The sequence below is a fragment of the Dermochelys coriacea genome, chromosome 3, assembly GCF_009764565.3.
Source record: "Dermochelys coriacea isolate rDerCor1 chromosome 3, rDerCor1.pri.v4, whole genome shotgun sequence".
Lineage (NCBI taxonomy): Eukaryota > Metazoa > Chordata > Testudines > Dermochelyidae > Dermochelys > Dermochelys coriacea.
Window position 1 is genome coordinate 204,487,616 of NC_050070.1, and position 17,386 is coordinate 204,505,001.

At 48.3% G+C, this 17,386-nt stretch overlaps 1 protein-coding gene and 1 long non-coding RNA gene across 2 annotated transcripts; one reads left to right on the forward strand and one right to left on the reverse strand.

Moving 5' to 3' along the window:
* Nucleotides 1-2,913: 2,913 nt before the first annotated feature.
* On the reverse strand, nucleotides 2,914-10,506 carry LOC119853387. The gene is made up of 3 exons (XR_005292057.2): nucleotides 10,271-10,506; nucleotides 4,749-4,792; nucleotides 2,914-3,491 (listed from the first exon to the last, which is right to left on the reverse strand). It is a non-coding gene; the product is annotated as an uncharacterized LOC119853387 (long non-coding RNA).
* A 165-nt stretch (nucleotides 10,507-10,671) lies between these two features.
* Nucleotides 10,672-14,364, forward strand: THBD (thrombomodulin). The gene has a single exon (XM_043512136.1). It carries the CDS (start codon nucleotides 10,840-10,842, stop codon nucleotides 12,481-12,483), a length of 1,644 nt encoding a protein of 547 aa, XP_043368071.1. The 5' UTR covers nucleotides 10,672-10,839; the 3' UTR covers nucleotides 12,484-14,364.
* The last annotated feature ends 3,022 nt before the right edge of the window (nucleotides 14,365-17,386 follow it).

The window sequence follows — 17,386 nt, forward strand, 5'->3', positions numbered from 1 at the left end:
AGGAGAGAGAATTAGTTGTAGATTTTCAACTCCTTTGCGGCTTTGCAATTTGCACTGCTGAGCTGGAGCTCTTCTGGAGTAGGCTGACCTATTCTCTGAATAGGTCAATGTACCACGGAGCAGGAAGCTGCAGCCTTCCTGAGCCCAAAAGGCCAGGCGTATTTTGCTGGATCTGCCCTTATTTGTACATGATTACATAATGTTGTTGCGGGAATCACCAGGTGGCACTGCTACACACAACCTTGCAAAAAACACTTTTAGGGTATGAGCAGTGTTCAGTTTTGAAGAAATGCTGAATTGTTGTTAGCATTATGATGGATATTCTTTTGGGTGAGCAGCAGCAAACAACAGGAGAATTTGCTCTTTGCCTTAATCTCTCCAGAGTCAATTTTGGGGGTGGAGTGGCTTCCTAGGAACCAGGTGTTGGTGTTCAGGCTGCGATTTCTAGAAGAGGGGATTGCCTGCATGCTGTTTGTGACCACCTCTGTTCAAGGACAGGAATGTATCATTTAAATAAACAAGTTACACTGGGAAAACATTGATTCCATGTCATGGATTTCTCCTCCAAAGGGGAAGCTGATCAGGAACTGATAAAAGACAGGAAACAAAGGGTAGGAATAAACGGTCAATTTTCAGAATGGAGAGAGGTCAATAGATCCCCAGGGATCTATACTGGGACCAGTACTGTTCAACATATTATAAATTAACTGGGAAAAGGGTAAACACTGAGGTTGGGTTGCAAAGTTTGTAGATGATACAAAATTACTCAAGATAGTTAAGTCTAAAGCACGCTATGAAGAGTTACAAAGGGATTTCATGAGACTGGGTGACTGGGCAACACAATAGCAGATGAAATTCAGTGTTTATAAATTCAAAGCAACATACATTGGAAAACACAATCCCAATTATACATCCAAAATGATGGGGTCTAAATTAGCTGTTACCACTCAAGAAAGAGATCCTGGAGTCATTGTGGATAGCTCTCCGAAAACATCTGCTCAAGGTGCAGCAGCAGTCAAAAAAAGCTAACAAAATGTTAGGAACCATTAGGAATGGGACAGATAATAAGACAGTATGGCTGTCTATGAAAGGCCCCAAAATTCTGCTACCGCTCCTCAGCCAGGTAACAATCTGAAAACAAGGCAGCTGGTTCTTCACTGTCATGTTTAGCAAGAAGTTAACCAAAACTTTGCAACTGTAATGCTATTGTTTACAAAATGGCCAGGCTCTTTTGATACTGATATTGGCAATTAATGCACCCAGTGGGTTTGGAATGCCCCATTACCCCATCCCCAAAAGGCAATTGAGTTGGGGGAGGTGAAGACCCACAAACCTCTCTAGCAGAGGTATAGTAACCTCCTAGATAACTTGTTTGAACAGCCTATAGGCAAAATGGGGAGTCACCAGTCCATCTCCGCTCTGGAGGGTCAAATAGCCCATGGCAGTCCTGAGTAGTTTTCTGCATGGCCACGGGGTAGCTGGTAAGTGTGGTAAAAGAGGGAAAGGATAGGGAGCATGTGAGGCAAGGAAGTTGCTTGCATGAGCTCTTCCCCCTCTGATTCAGCTTGGCCAACTGTGCAACTCACCAGAGGACAGAATTTGAGAGGTTTATTATTATTTTCCCCCTGTCTCTATTTGCATAGCAGGAGCCAATCTCCACAACCCCCTGTAACCTGTGTGGCTTGGACTGGACTGGAAAAAGATCAGACGTACCGTGTGAGTGAAAGAGAATAACATCACTGGAATGAACCAAGTAAAGAGTGATATTGATTTTTTTTTTTCCCTTGCAGGGAATTCCAGAAGCTAACTGCTGTGATTCTGTTTTGTGGTAAATACTGCTTTCTAAATTGAAGAAAAGGATCAAATACACTTTCCTCTGAATAACTGAGATTTAGATGTTTGTTTTTAACTTTCCCTTTGTTCTGACTGCACTCTGACAGTACGGCTGAGCCCACATACAAAAAAACCACTGAAAGGATTAAAGTTGGTAAAAGGTTATACTTTCCCCTGCAAGTCAAATTGCACTGTAAAAGGAACGTAATGAAGCCTTCTCTTCACTGAATACATGATCTACGGTGTTGTGTGTTGGTCAAGCCAGTTACATGTATTATTGGCTTTATTTATGTTTTGTAAAGTGTTTAAGAATTGGAAGGAATTAAGAGGGAAAATGGTGATAAGTGCAGAAAATATCTATAAATCTGCCTTGTTAGAAGCCTAGAACCAAATCCTGGCTCAGATACTCAGATCTGCAGATAAGGACAGAATCTCCCCTGTAATTAATGGGGTACATTTTTGTGCTTCAAGACTTGGAAATAGATTCATAGATACTAAGGTCAGAAGGGAACATTCTGATCATCTAGTCCGACCTCCTGCACAGCGCAGGCCACAGAATCTCACCCACCCATTCCTATGAAAAACGTCACCTATGTCTGAGCTATTGAAGTCCTTAAATCATGGTTTAAAGACTTCAAGGAGCAGAGAAGCCTCCCTCAAGTCAACCATGCCCCATGCTACAGAGGAAGGCGAAAAACCTCCAGGGCCTCTCCAATCTGCCCTGGAGGAAAATTCCTTCCCGACCCCAAATATGGCGATCAGCTAAACCCTGAGCATATGGGCAAGATTCACCAGCCAGATACTACAGAAAATTCTTTCCTGGGTAACTCAGATCCCATCCATCTAATATCCCATCTCAGGGGATTAGTCCTATTTATCCTGAATATTTAAAGATCAATTACTTACCAAAATCCCATTATCCCATCATACCATCTTCTCCATAAACTTATCAAGTAGAATCTTAAAACCAGATAGATCTTTTGCCCCCACTGCTTCCCTTGGGAGGCTATTCCAAAACTTCACTCCTCTGATGGTTAAAAACCTTCATCTGATTTCAACTCTAAACTTCCTGGTGGCCAGTTTATACCCATTTGTTCTTGTGTCCACATTGGTGCTGAGCTTAAATAATTCCTCTCCCTCTCCTATATTTATTCCTCTGATATATGTTGGAAATATATATAACTGGAGCTGGAGTTACATTTCTGTGCTTCTGAGATGGATCAGCAGTGATCTCCATGATAACATGTCCGATTTCTACACTGGGATCAAGCCCGAGTACTCTTTTATGTCACTTCCTCCCCCGACCCTTTCATTTTTATCTTTTACTGAATAATCACTGCCAAATCCTTTGCACATGAGCTCCCGCCTCCTCCCACCCCCAGACCAGCATAGGACAGCCACAGATAGAGGCAGCACTGTTTTATGTAGAGTATCTCACCTGTGGAGCAGCAGGTGCTCTGCTCTGGTGAGGCTCCGCTGGGCAAGCATGTCTTCTAAAAGCATTCATTTACTTCTGCCTTCGCAGCCATACCTTGGGCTATGCTGCGCATTACTGCAGCATAAAATGGGAACTTTAGGACCTGATCCAGAGTCCAGTGATGTTCACGAGAGCCTTTCCGTGGCCTCCAGTGGGCTTGGATCAGGCCTTTATGCAGCAGCTTTACAAAAGAAAGAATTAGGCAGTCATTTGTACTGCCACGTAACTGCATAGTATGGGGTGGGAGTGGGGAATTAGGGTGACCACCCGTCCCTAATTGGGCGGGGCAGTCCTGAAATGTAGATTTCAAGTCCCGGTCTTGGGCTGAATGACTCCAGGACAACATTTGTCCCCGATTCCCCTCGACACACTTCAAATTTACTGCTTAGCACAGTGCAAAGCCCCGCCACTGCTGCATTATCCACAATGCTTACACAGTCCCAGAACGATTGACACATGGTGTAGCCAATCTAAGACTCAGTTATCATCCCAGTAGCATGTGACTTGTTACATGTCTCACGTGTTTCCAAACAGCTGAAACTAATCTGCTTTGGAGATGCAGTCCAATGAAGAACAAGACACATTGGTAAATTGATATTTAATTTTTAACTACCATTATTAAATATAGAATATAAAATGTGTACATACACAATAACTCCCTCTCCCCCTACTTTTTTAAATGCCATGTGTTCTGTTTTTGCATTTTGAAAAGTGGTTGCCCTAGGGGGAAGGGAGGGAGAGGAGTTGTGTATAGTCCTGAAAAATATCCTCTTTGGAGCCCAAATCATTCAGATTGCCAGCAACTGCACCCGTATGCTGGGCTCTGTTTACCATCCCAGGGGACATGTACATGCAGCTGGCATAGCATGTAAGTGGACAGCTTATGAAATTCTCTGAGTAATCTAGAGGCTGAGTCTGGGTCAGTGTTGTTTATTCGGGTTGGGTAACCAGAAGCTAACATGAAAAAGCACAGAGGAAATCCCCAAAGGCTGTCTCATCAGCTAATCCATTTTACCACCACTCCCCTGCCTCTGCTTTATTTTGCATTTAACCACTGTAGAATGCAAGGGGCCTGTGATGATCATTCATCATTATTAATATCCCATGCTTCAAGCAAGAGGTAGTGTTTTCCAAGTCCCTAGCTGCTATGGGAAATTTTGGTAAATTCCCACCGAAGCTTTTGGGCTTCTTTCTCCTCTTCCAAAGAGCACAGCATCTTTCCCAGTCTAACCCTTTATTAAGGAGCCTGACACGCCAACGCGCACCTGGCCTCTTTGTTACCCGCTTAATATGTCGAAGTCAATATCTGCTGTTGCTGTATGTCTCTAGCCTACAAAAACGAAACAGCCTTCATTAGAAAATGAAAGCATCTTGTTTTCCCGTGAGTTAGCAGAATAAAAACACTACTATATTGTAATATATACCGCACTGTACTTACTTAACCTCAGCTCAGCATCCTTGGAGCGCGCAATCAAATGCCATCTGCTGGTAGAGACAGGAGTTAAAACATATTAGAGAAGGCAGGGTGAGGTAATATCTTTCACTGGCCCACCTTCTGTTGGTGAGAGAGACTAGCCTTCAAGCTACACAGAGCTTCTTCAAAAATATCGCCTTGCCACTGAAAAAACATTCACGCCTTCCTACCAATGGCTGCATTGCTGTTAAAATCCAGGCGTGAGATCCTGGCCCCACCGAAATCAAAAGCAAAACTCCCATTGATGTTAAGGGAGCCAGAATTTCGCCCCTGGCTTTTCCACTGGGGACCCCTCTAGAGCACACCTAAGGAGCACAGCATATTGTGATGGCTGGCATGTACTTAACTGTCATGTCATTCACTCCGTGCTAGCTCTGCTCATGTGAAGAGGCCGTGCCATGGAATTGAATTCCCTGTCTGTTCACAAGAATGGAGCAGAAAGGCACGGGTGAGATGGTCCCCGGAGCATTCAGAGGATTATAAGAGGAGAATGGGTTCAGAACCTGGGTGGGATGGGGGAAGAGTTGAGCCAGGGAAGATTCTGAGCAGTGGGGAGTTTCTCGGTGTTGGGGGGAGGGGGGAGTCCTAGCCTGAGGAGTTGTGGATTTTACCTCCTCATGGGAGATGGGGCTGAGCCTGGTGGGGTCAGGTGGGATGGGGCAGCAGGGCTTGAGCGTGAGCTGGGACTAGGGACTTTCTGAACAAGAAGAGGCTGAGCTGGAGGAAAGGGAGTCAAGGGGACTGGGTGGGGAGTTCTGAGCTGGGAGGGAAGAGCGTGGGGCAGGCGGCATGTGGGGGTGAAATGGGGGATGATGATGAGTATGGCTGAAGGGATGTGGGTGGGCATGAGGGCAACGGGCAGGAAAAGGTTAGAGTGGAGGGACAGTGAGACGAGAAGGCACTGAAGGAACTACAGAGGGGAACCCAGTGTTCTTCCACCATGTCCTTCACTGTGAAGTATCTCCGTTTATCATCCTCTACTATAACCCTCCCTCAACACCCCACCAGTCTCCTGGTTTTCCAGTGTGAAAATCTGGTCAAGCTCTAGGAAGGGTGGGAATCAGATGGGGGAGAAGGGTATGGACCCTCACCCCCACTTACACTGGGCACCAGCCACCGCTGCATATGGCACTGCACCAAAACTAAAAGAAATGTCTTGCAGTGCTTCTATTATTTACATGTTCAGTAAAATCCTCCTCAACCACAATGTACCAGAGTGACCTTTTATCCCTGCTGGAGGAATTACTGGCTAACAGAAGACACTATTTCTGTAACAGAGGCAGCTGCAATCCTATGTGTTAAGAGTCTGCAGACTGGGATCTATTCCCAATTCAAGGACTGATTTACTGCCTAACCTTGGACAAGACACTTAGTTTCTCTGTGCCTCAGTTACCCTCTCTGGAGTAGAGAAGAGGAGAGTAGCAGAGCTCACCCACCTTTGTAGAGCACTTTGAGATGTGCAGGTCTGAAGTGCTATATTGGGGTTCTCAACCTGGGGGTCAAGACCCCTCAGGGGGTCACAAGGTTATAACGTGGGGGGTCACGAGCTGTCAGCCTCCACTCCAACGCCCACTTTGCCTCCAGCATTTACAATGGTGTTAAGTATATAAAAAGTGTTTTTAATTTATAAGGAGGGGGTCGCACATAGAAGCTTGCTGTGTGAAAGGGGTCACCAGTACAGACTGTGCTATATAGAATTGACTTTAGTATTATCACGGTAGTACTATGCTGCTATTTGAAATGTTGCACAGGCAGTGAGGTACGGGAAAGGCTGTGGAGTTGGTAAGTACTCTGCAGCAGAATGGGAACTGAACTCGCTGCGTGCCCACTGCTACCAGTAAGGACAGCTGCACGACACATGGCATGTAGCCCTGTATGAGTAGTTGGCTGGGAAGCAGCAAAATGACAGCTGGGGAACAGGTTATATTAAATAAATCCATACTCTTTTTGCATGTGTCCCAGCTATGGAGGGACTGAAATCTCCTACCAGAGGAGCAAATAAAAGACGGGAGACTGAGACACTCAGATGGCCTAAGCCCCCAACCATGTAATAGATTAATAGATTTGTAAGGCTAGAAGGCACTATTAGATCACATAGTCTGATCTTAAGTTCCTCAGACCCCAACTGCCTGTTAACTGAAATTATCATTCGTATTAAATAGTCCTCACTGCTGGCTCTGTTCAGTGAGTTTAAATCAGTTTCTCAAGCCTTTGGATAGCAGAAGTGCATGTACACACAGTGAGGGCTGCTTGTAGCCCACAACACCGCCCTGAAATATGGTGTGGAGCAAGGATGAGCTTGTGGTTAAGGCATTGGACTGGAACTCAGGTGATCTGAGCTAAATCCCTATCTTTGACACAGGCTCCCTGTGTGACTTTGTGCAAGTCGCTTAATCTCTCTGTGCCTCGGTTCCCTCTCTGTAAAATGAGGGTAATAGCACTTCCTTTCTCCTATTCTTTGTCTGTCTTGTCTATTTAGCCTGTAAGCGTTTGGGGCTGTCTCTTGCTCTACGCACATACTGTGCCTAACACAATAATGAGAATATCTCTCTTGTAGCACTTTTCATCCATAAATCTCAAGGCAATTTCCAACAGAGGTAGATATCATTATTCCTATTTTAAGATAGGGAAACTGAGGCACAGGGAGGCGAAGTGACTTGACCAAGATCACCCAGGAAAGCAGTGGCAGAGCTGGAAATAGAATACAGATCTCCTCAATGCCCTGATCTTGGGCGGGACCTCTAGACACTACTGTCATATATTAACGAAGGTAGAACTTTATAATTTATCTGAGGAACTATGGACTATGAATGATACATAGAGAGACACAGATAGAGATATACTCTGATAGACACAGATGGCTCCTGAGCTTTGAGAGTCTTGGATGGAAGAAGCTAGAGATGGGCAGTGGATTATTTAATCATAGTGATAATCCCTAGCTCTTACCTAGCGCTTTTCATCAGTACAGCTCAAAGCACTTTGCAACTTTTAATGTATTTCTCCTCACACCACCTGCTATGATCTTCAAGCCTGGATTGGTCCAATCCAGTGTGGGGCAGAGCTTCCCAGAAAACTCAATGAGAAGTTCTGCTTCAAAACGTATTGGCAAAAAGAAAAGGAGTACTTGTGGCACCTTAGAGACTAACACATTTATTTGAGCATAAGCTTTCGTGAGCTACAGCTCACTTCATCGGATGCATGTATTGGGAGGATCTTACCCTTTGTCCGTAGTGAAACTTCCTGCTGCTCCAGACCGCATTGGCCTGGCAAGGGCCCAGCTCCCTTGCATGCTGCTGGCTGGTGCTCTTGTACTTTGGGAAGAGAGGGGAACTTTTCCCTTTCCAGCCCGTGCCTCTGGCGCACATCTGAGTCACTCCGCACTGCCCTGCCCACAAGGAGGGGTATTCCTGACCTCCCGGAACCCCTGCTGGGTGGGGCTGTGCAGGCTGACGCATGTGGCTCCAGCCAGGCGACTTTTTCCTCTTGACAGGATGATTTAGTTGGGGTTGGCCCTGCTTTGAGCAGGGGGTTGGACTCGATGACTGCCTGCGGTCCCTTCCAACCCTGATATTCTATGATTCTACGACAGGCACAAGGTGTCCAGTCCAGAGTCATATTTCAGCTCAGGGAAAACAGAAGTGTCCCCCACCCCACCCCGCCCCACCCCGCCACTCTGACAGAGCAGGGAAGAGCAGGGTGAACGGGAACCAGAACCACGGGGCTCCCAGTTCCTGCTGCAGTGCATGGAGCTTGCCAGCTTCCAAATGTTCACCTTTTGAATCATCGGTATAATGATTAATAATTGCAGGACGCAGACTTACATGGACCCTGCATACAAAGGCTTTAGGGCTGGGAGAAACCTCACTGGCGATCCCTTTATGAGGAAGACATGTCCAGATTTGGGGGCTGGGAGTACATTCATTATTTGTATGTAAGGTTTCAGAGTAGCAGCCGTGTTAGTCTGTATTCGCAAAAAGAAAAGGAGGACTTGTGGCACCTTAGAGACTAACACATTTATTTGAGCATAAGCTTTCGTGAGCTACAGCTCACTTGATCGAATGAGCTGTAGCTCACGAAAGCTTATGCTCTAATAAATTTGTTAGTCTCTAAGGTGCCACAAGTCCTCCTTTTCTATTTGTATGCAAGTTACTACACTGGGAGGGGGGGTAATTTTAGACAACGCAAAATCACCCCAGAAGAAACTGACAGAATCATAGAATATCAGGGTTGGAAGGGACCTCAGGAGGCATCTAGTCCAACCCCCTGCGCAAAGCAGGGCCAACCCCAACTAAATCAGCCCCGCCAGGGCTTTGTCAAGCCGGAGCTTAAAACCCCTAAGGAAGGAGATTCCACCACCTCCCTGGGGAACCTTCCGGCGCTTCACCAGCCTCCAAATCAGCCGGCCCCTATCCCTCCCCGCGTTCACTTCAGCGACGGGTGCAGCCGCGGTGCTCATCGGGGTGAGCGATGGCTCTGGCGGCGTTGCGGGTTCGCTTCCCCGCGGGCGGGCAGGGCAGCGCTCCCAACAGGCGGGCGGAATGCGTCGGCAAAAGCCGGGCAGAAGAAGACCTCAGCCCCCCCCGCGAAAGAACCGAGTTCCTGCCCTCACTTTCCAAGGGGGGAACGCGGGCCCGGCACGCCGCTCTGCCGAGGCTGCCGCGAAAGGCGCCGAGCGGGCTCGGCTTACAGCCCCCCCACCCTCGGCGGCGTGTCCTCCGCGGAAATCCACTTCGCCGCGGCCGGCCGTGACGCTGGGGAGCTCGGCAGCGCCCCCAGCTGGAGCTGTAGGCGACGTGCGCCTACAGCGGCCGCGGGAGAGTCTCCAGTCTGCGAGTCCCGTTTCCACTTTTCCCCCTCTGGTTTTCCTTACCCCCCGGCCCCCCCCCCCTAAATCCGCCACCCGGTGCTGTGCGGCTCCCAGGTAGTGCGCGGGGTCTTACCCCAGTAATACGACACACAGGAGCCATAAGAAAAGCAGGACTTGTGGCACCTTAGAGACTAACAAATTTATTAGAGCATAAGCTTTCGTGAGCTACAGCTCACTCCATCGGATGCATTTAGTGGAAAAACTCACGAAAGCTTATGCTCTAATAAATTTGTTAGTCTCTAAGGTGCCACAAGTCCTCCTTTTCTTTTTGCGACTACAGACTAACACGGCTGCTCCTCTGAAACCTGACAGGAGCCATAATATCAGATCGGATGAAATGAGAAGGGGCTATGAGGGGAAGCCCGCATGGCTTCCTTCCCGACCAGGCAGGGCCGCGCAGAGTCAATCCGCATTCAGCACCAACCCTCTGTGATAACCTGGGAGCCGGCACGGGTTGCTTCTCATGCACTTGGGCACAGGGGGGAGCTGGGATCGGGTTTAAAAGCGTTCGGTCAGGCGTGTGACAGGGACACATGCCCACGCCTGGGAGATCCGTGCTGGGAAGTCTGCTCCCTCTTTGCAAGGAGAAGGGGAACCGTCCACACGCAGCGCTTCGTACCTGGACCAGAGTTGGGGACATAACGATCCACTTAATGTTCCCACCGCTAACCTCCTCTGTTTGCCCTGGATCCAAACGGGTCTCTTGTGGGGCCGGAATGAGCCACCCCCTCTCCTTGCTGCCCTAAAGCGCTTTTCAGGGCGTGGGCTCAGAGACCCCCGAAAGCCCTGCTTGGGGTGGGGCGCGCTGGGTGTCCCCCCGCCTATCCGGCCGACTCCCCGGTGCGGCAAAGGGCCAAGCTGTTATTCCAGGGACAGGCGAGTTCACAGGGTGGAGGGGGATCACAGGATTGTTTCCTCAGCCCGCCCCCCGCCCTCCATCTGCAGACAATGAGTCCCGCACCCACCCTCCCTCCGCCCCTCCGGTGACCGTGATTTGCTCCGGCGGCTGGGGGCGATCCCAGCCCCGGCCGGCGCTTCCTGCCCTGCAGCGCCCCTATAAAAACGTGGGCACCGAGCGAGCGGAGGCATGACCGAGACTTCCCAGCGCCGGGCGTGCCGGGGAGCAGCCGATTGCTCGCGGGGAGCCCCCCGACAGCCAGCCCCAGCTCAGCTCCGCCGCCCCGCACCATGCTGGGGCTCTGCCTGGCGCTGGTGGCCACGGCCCAGCTCGGGCGCTCGGCTCCCGCCCCGCCGCAGCCCGCGGGCGCCCAGTGCATCGAGCACGTCTGCTTCGGCGTCTTCTGGGGGCGGCAGCGGTTCCCCGGCGCCAGCCGGCTCTGCCAGGCCCGCGGGGGGCAGCTCATGACGGTGCGCTCCACGGTGGCGGAGGCCGCCATCGCCCTGCTGGTGCGGAACCGGAGCGACGCCAGCCTGTGGATCGGGCTGCAGCTGCCCCCGGGCCAGGCGTGCTCGGAGCCCGCCCGCCAGCTGCGGGGGTTCCGCTGGGTCACGGGCGACGAGCGCACGGACTACGCCCAATGGAGGCCGGGCGGCCCCGTCTGCGGGCGCCAGTGTGTCGCCGTGGCGGCCCTGGATCTCGCCTGGGAGGAGAAGCGGTGTGACTCCGAAGCAGACGGCTTCCTGTGTGAGTACAATTACCCCGGCACGTGCGCCAAGCTCTCCCCCGGGGCAGGCCTGGCGGTGACCTACACCACCCCCTTTGGGGCGCAGGACAGTGACCTCCTGGTCCTCCCTCCCCAAACCACTGCCTCAGTCCCGGCCCTGGGCATGGAGCTGGTGTGCCAGGAGCACAGCAGCGGGGGCATGCGGTGGAGCTCAGCCAGCCCTGGGGCCTGGCACTGCCAGCTGGAGAACGGCGGGTGCGAGGATTCGTGCCAGTGGGACGGCGGGACCCCGCGCTGCACCTGCCCCCAGGGGAAGCAGCTGGACCAGGACCATCGCAGATGCTCTTCCCTGTGTGCCGACGCCCCCTGCGAGCACCACTGCATCCCCCTCGCCCTCAACTTCACTTGCATGTGCCACGAGGGCTATGAGCTGGCCGGGGATGGCATCAGCTGCAGAGACATTGATGACTGTAAAACCAACCCGGGCCTTTGTGACCAAGTGTGCATCAACACCAAGGGGGGCTTCACCTGCCAGTGCCACCCGGGCTATGAGTTGGTGGAGGGCAAATGTGAGGACGTGAGAGATTGTGACGGAGAGAAATGTCAACACCAGTGTGACGATGTGCCAGGGGGTTACCGCTGCAGCTGCTCCAGTGGATACGCCCCATCCCCCCAGGACCCCCATAAATGTGTTCTATTTTGCAACCAGACTGAATGCCCAGCAGACTGTGACCCCCATACACAGGATACGTGCTACTGCCCCGATGGCTTTGTTTTGGATCACCACAATGGTAGTGCAAAGATGTGTGTTGATATTGACGAGTGTGAGCTAGGCTATTGTGAACAGCTGTGCACAAATAAGCCAGGCAGCTACACCTGTTATTGCCAGGAGGGGTACAGCCTTGACAAGCTTGACACATGTATTTCTGAAGATGAGTTTTCAGGTGAGATGGACTCCTACCCAAAAACAGCAGCCCCCACCCATGTCCCACCGCCGCCAGACAGCCTCCACCCCGGAGTGCTGATCGGAATCAGCATTGGCATCTTGTCCACAATTCTGGTCCTGATGGCCATTCTCTACCACCTGATGAAGAAGCATTTCCCAGTTCATGGAGCCATGGATTATAAATGTAGCAACAGGACAGAAAAGGAAGTGGTGCTGCAGCAAGTTACCCCCAGATGCCCCTCTGCTAACCAGAAACTGTAAATAATCCCATTGGATCGAAAGGGGAAAAGATGGAATTGGTTGGAATTTTTCAAATTTCCGATGAAAACTTTTCAAGGAAAGTTATTAAAACTTTTCAGGAAAAATATTCACTATTTTTCAACAAGCTGCAGAAAAATGTGCTTTGCAAGAGATGAAAAAACTGAATGGTAGAGCATACAAAATGCTGAGCTAGTCCCATTTGTGCGTCTTTAAAGAAACCCCTAGATGCCTTTTTGATTTCCCCCCTTTTCCAGACTTGGCAAGCTTTGTGGGGTTTAAAGAGAGAACTTCATTATTTTTTGTGCATTGAGAAAACTGCTCTTGTTTGGAACTTACTATTGAAATCTGACTATAAAACAAGAGAATATATGCAACTGACTTTTCAACTGTAATAGACTTTGAAGTGGTATGGTGAAAGCAGCTTTCATCCAGAGACGGTGTCATGAGTTCTTTCCCACATCAGGCTGGAGCTATTGAGCAATCAAGAAGAGGTGGAATGCTCCTGCGACAGATATAGGTTTGGTTTATTTTTTAAAAACTGCTAATTACTAACAAGTAGCAAAGACCTTTCCATCAGTTCTTCCCCTACCTTCCATCGTCCTGTCCTCTTTGTTATCTGTAAGAAATTGCAGCTCCCCACATTTATCTATCTTAGGGGTTTGTGCTGCCACCCATTACCACAGTATCTGAGCACCTTTCATGTAAAATCAATAGCAAAAGCAAAGCCCCTAATGGACTTCGTGGAATCTCTGCCCCTTCTCCCTTTCAGGGTGAGAACTCTGCTGATTTAGTTTTGTTGTTTGTTACAGGTTTTTTGTTTTTGAGGGGGGCAGGTGTTTGGGTCCATGGAGCTGTCAATGGTGTGTCATTCTTGCTATGGTGGAAAAGCCTTCCCATCTGATGGTTGTGTCTTCCATTCGCATTTTCTCTTCCATTTGCATTTTCTTCCCCCTTCTCTCACTGTCAGGTTAAAACATCATTAACAAAACCACTTCCTATTCTCCTGTTGATAAGAACATACAAACCGCCATACTGGGACAGACCAAAGGTCCATCTAGCCCAGTATCCTGTCTTCTGACGGTGGCCAATGACAGGTGCCCCAGAGGGAATGAACAGAACAGGGAATCAAGTGATCCATCCCCTGTTGCCCATTCCCAGCTTCTGGCAAACATAGGCTAGGGACACCATCCCTGCCCATCCTCCATGAATTTATCTAGTTCGTTTTTTTTTTTTTTTAAACCCTGTTATAGTCTTGGCCTTCACAACATCCTCTGGCAAGGAGTTCCACAGGTTGACTGTGCATTGTGTGAAAAAATACTTCCTTTTGTTTGTTTTGACTCTGCTGCCTATTAACATGATGGCAGGGCATTTTTGCCCAGTGCTGCTAAATCCCTCAGCCCCTGTCCAGATGGTTGCTATGGGCCCAATCCTACCCACACAGTGGCAAAACTTCCATTGACTTCAATGGAAGCAGGCTCAGGTCCTCTGTTTGCCATCCAGTACTATAGTGGGCAAAATCCGAAAAATTTATTTCACATTTTCCTTTCCAGATCCTTTTATCAAGGGTTGAGATGAAGAGTTAGGAGGCGAAAAAAGCCAAGGGTCGGACCAGTGTTCAAAGGACAACCTTAATGAGATTGTGGGAGAAAATAAGCCCAAATGCTGAGAGGACTCTAAGAGCCTTTTTCTGCTTCTGTGGAAGCTTTGACATTGGCTTCAAGAGGAGCATGATTGAGCTCTACCAGGTAGGGTCCCGTGCCTATGAAATATTGATATGCAGCAGTGCTCAGTTTTCTAGCAGTACATTTTACAATTCTGGGATAGCAAACCCAGACATATAGGTGACTGCTTGCAAATGAATCTTAGAATATCAGGGTTGGAAGGGACCTCAGGAGGTCATCTAGTCCAACCCCCTGCTCAAAGCAGGACCTAATCCCCAACTAAATCATCCCAACCAGGGCTTTGTTAAGCCTGACCTTAAAAACCTCTAAGGAAGGAGATTCCATCACCTCCCTAGGTAACCCATTCCAGTGCTTTACCACCCTCCTAGTGAAAAAGTTTTTCCTTATATCCAACCTAAACCTCCCCCACTGCAACTTGAGACCATTACTCCTTGTTCTGTCATCTGGTACCACTGAGAACAGTCTAGATCCATCCTCTTTGGAACCCCCTTTCAGGTAGTTGAAAGCAGCTATCAAATCCCCCCTCATTCTTCTCTTCTGCAGACTAAATAATCCCAGTTCCCTCTGCCTCTCCTCATAAATCATGTGCTCTAGCCCCCTAATCATTTTTGTTGCCCTCCACTGGACTCTTTTCAATTTTTCCACATCCTGCTTGTAGTGTGGGGCCCAAAACTGGACACAGTACTCCAGATGAGGCCTCACCAATGCCAAATAGAGGGGAATGATCACGTCCCTCGATCTGCTGGCAATGCTCCTACTTATACAGCCCAAAATGCCGTTAGCCTTCTTGGCAACAAGGGCACACTTGGCAACAAGGGCACACTGACTCATATCCAGCTTCTCGTCCACTGTAACGTGGGTCCTTTTCTGCAGAACTGCTGCCTAGCCACTCGCTCCCTAGTCTGTAGCAATCCATGGGATTCTTCCTTCCTAAATGCAGGACTCTGCACTTGTCCTTGTTGAACCTCAGCAGATTTCTTTTGGCCCAATCCTCTAATTTGTCTAGGTCCCTCTGTATCCTATCCCTACCCTGATTGATGAACTGATTGATAAAGAAGCATGCAGGCTACCAGCTGGTTGTTCTTAAGAAAGTTTACTGTTAAGAGATTGAGAAACTTGATTTTTCTAATCTTCCCCTTTTGGGGTGAAAATAACTGTAGGTACATACAAAGTGAGACTGCTAATACATGGTATTATTTTTTTTCCTGATATGCCAGAATGATCAAAATACATTTCAAATTTTGGAAAAAAAAGAAACAGAAGAAGAAATGTGTTACATGAAATCTAGCTTTCTTACTGTAAATGGTTCAGTACATGGTTTTGTAAATGCAGCACATTTGTAAATAGTTATTTATTGGAAATGTACCCTATGCAATGCAAAATCACTTTGTGATTTCACAGGCATACAAATAAAGCTTGACAGACCTGGTTTTAGAAATTGTGGTAATGAAATGTTCTTTCTCTCCTCTCCCCACAACCTCCCTGAATAACAGCAGATGCTGATCTTTCCTTACCAAGAACGATTTTTTTACTGGCCAGATTATCAGAAGTGCCCAACTCCCACAGATCCCATTGGAGTCCATGCGTGCTATAAGTTCCAGCACCTTTGAAAATCAGGCCAAACATTCTTTTATAACTATTTTGCAAGTATGATTATTATTCATGATAATGGACTGTAAATAATGGAGAACAAGATTAACATTAAAAGATCAATGTTAATGAAATAAAAATAAAATGATAGCTACGTAGGGCCAAATGTATCCTTTGTGTCACTCCACTGAAATATCTGTCTATACACACATACAAAAGTCCTTTGAAGTCAGTGGATTTTTGTGAGTGTGAACAGGATTTGGCCCTGTGGGAGTTTCCTGTGGCTGAGACAATTTTGCCATGTGTCTTTATCCAAATCCTGTTGACCTGAATGGGAGTTTAATATGACAAGGATTGGGCCTAAAGTTTGTACATTACTGCAGATTAAATTAGCAGTAGTGGCACCTGTTAAAGTTGAAATGCAGCTCCTGCTATAATCTTCCTTTTCCAGTTGCTTGTAAATTTGACAAATAAATTCCTTTTGGGCTGAATTTACTCCCATTCCCAGCCCAGGGGTGAGTTTGTTTATAGAAAGTTTCAGCAAAAAGTTCTGAGCTACTTTTGAGTGCTGCACAGGGGAGAAGACAATCTCCTCTGTGTGTTCTGATCAGAAGTTGTGGCACTGTTGAATTAAACACAAGACTGAGAGTAGGGAGGCCTGGCTGGCTCCACTGGGACTCGCTGTGTGACTTTGCCACATCTCTTTAAACTCTCTGTGCTCCACTTTCCCCATCTGTACAAAGGGGCTAAGATTACTTTCCTCTCAGGAGGGTTGTGAGGATTGATTAATCCTTGTACATTGCTTTGAGAATGAAAAATGCTGCATGAATAACAATAATCACAGAAGAAATGTCCTGCCCAGTATCCTAGTTTTACTGACTTCTGCAGGGAACAGAGGGGGCCGGGGAATCTGATGGGCATATATGTTACAAAGAAATGAGGAGGGATCAAGGTTGGGGGAGGAAAGGTTGCCAGAAGCATTTTCTTTGGCGAGAAAAAGCAATTAAAAGGTGATGGGTGAAACCCTGGCTCCATTCAAGTCAATGGGGGTTTGGCCATTCACGTCCAGGATTTCAGCCCTAAGAGAGGAAATTGACAATAAAAGATGAAGGGGTGGCCCACTATCCATGGGTGGTCAGGAGGTTTTGGGCAAGGGTGGCTGCTTTTGCAAAGCTTCCATCCAGGGTGGTTGGATTCCAGTGATCTCATTCAAGGATGGTTAGGAACTGGTCACTTTATTCGAGGGCAGCAGCTAGGTTGTGGAACCAGTCCACATAGGTGCAACTCAAGGAACTTGCAAACTACTGGCAATTTTTATTGTGGTTTCCCCGGCCCCCTTTATTTCTCTAAACCAAAGCAACAAAAGTCCCAGAACCAGAAAATTAAAGAGAATCCAACCTTACTGTAAATCCAGGCTGATGAATGAAAACCCCAACATCATCCAGAAGTGCCCTTGTTTCTGTGCTCCAGCCCCATGCATTGAGGGGCTGGTGTTTGGTGCAGGAGTTACCTTTTATTTATTTGTTCTCAGCTGTGCTCTCTTTCCCAGGATTTGAGCCCAAATGCTCCTGTCCGCCACCAGCTGCATGGGTCCAACTCCTTGGAGGGTAATGATGTAACGGAGAGCAGGA